At 62.6% G+C, this 898-nt stretch overlaps 1 protein-coding gene across 1 annotated transcript in view; it reads right to left on the bottom strand.

Annotated features, from left to right (window-relative positions):
* Positions 1–498: 498 nt before the first annotated feature.
* The window catches only part of LOC104281132 (pleckstrin homology domain-containing family G member 4B-like), a gene marked incomplete at both ends in the record, with an annotated part of 38,269 nt that continues 37,869 nt past the window's right edge, over positions 499–898 (bottom strand). Inside the window, 1 exon segment of the mRNA XM_009879031.1 lies at positions 499–712. Within this exon segment, the coding sequence (XP_009877333.1) occupies positions 499–712 (214 nt within the window).

Below are 898 nucleotides of genomic sequence, written 5' to 3'. Positions count from 1 at the left end.
CCGCTGGCACTACCCAGCCCCAGGCCAGAGCGCTCCTGCCCAGATCTGTTGTCCCCTTGCTCCCCAGCCCTGAGGAGGCTCCGTGGACAAGCAATGGTGCCCTGCTCTGGCCAAGTAGCTCAGTGCCATGCCACCTGCGAGAGTCCTGCCAAGCGGGAAGCCTGGGGCGGAGAGGAGGGACTCAGGCAGCCACCACTCCAGTAGCAGCCTTGATTATGGGGAGAGAAGCAAGCTTTTGGAGAGCACAGCCGGCGCTCATGGGGCAGGGAACCCCGTGCCAGCATCTCCTATTTCTCTCACGGAGTCCAGGTGGGCGCTTGCGGTTACACGGCGCTTGGACCGGTTAAATTCCCTGGGGGTGAGGGGCAAGCGAAGGGACATGCCCAGCCAAGCGCAGCACATGCTCCTGAGGCTGCATGCCGGCACACGGCCGCTCGCTGCCTGGTCACAGGCTCCAAACCTACTCAGGACAGCACGAGCCGAACAGGGCTCCCGCACCTTTTGCGGCAGAGACGCCCCGGGAAGGAATCACACCTTTATTGCGGGCTGCCTGCTGCCACAGGATCTTGGCAATGTCACCGGTCCAGGCCTGCTTAGTTTCGGCTGAGCTGGCCTGGAGGATGTAGGTGTCGCTGGACTTTCGCCTCCGGAACCAGATCTCGAAGCGCAGGCCACTGTCTCCGGAGTTCTCCGTCAGACCGATGTCTGCAGTCTGCCGGGAAAAAGAGCAAAGCATCAGCTGGGGCTCCAGTGGGAGAAGAAAGGGTCACATCTGCCTGCGCCCTGTGCCAGAGCTACGCTCAGCCTCGCAGACTCAACAGGACGGAGCCTGAGGGCGCGATCTGGACACATGTGAGCCCAACACCACCTCCCTGCCACACACAGACCGCCTTTCCCT

The sequence above is a fragment of the Apaloderma vittatum genome, unplaced genomic scaffold (genome assembly GCF_000703405.1).
Source record: "Apaloderma vittatum isolate BGI_N311 unplaced genomic scaffold, ASM70340v1 scaffold21271, whole genome shotgun sequence".
Classification (NCBI taxonomy): Eukaryota; Metazoa; Chordata; class Aves; order Trogoniformes; family Trogonidae; genus Apaloderma; species Apaloderma vittatum.
The sequence above is the reverse complement of the archived record's forward strand: the minus strand, read 5'-3'. Positions and strand labels throughout refer to the sequence as shown.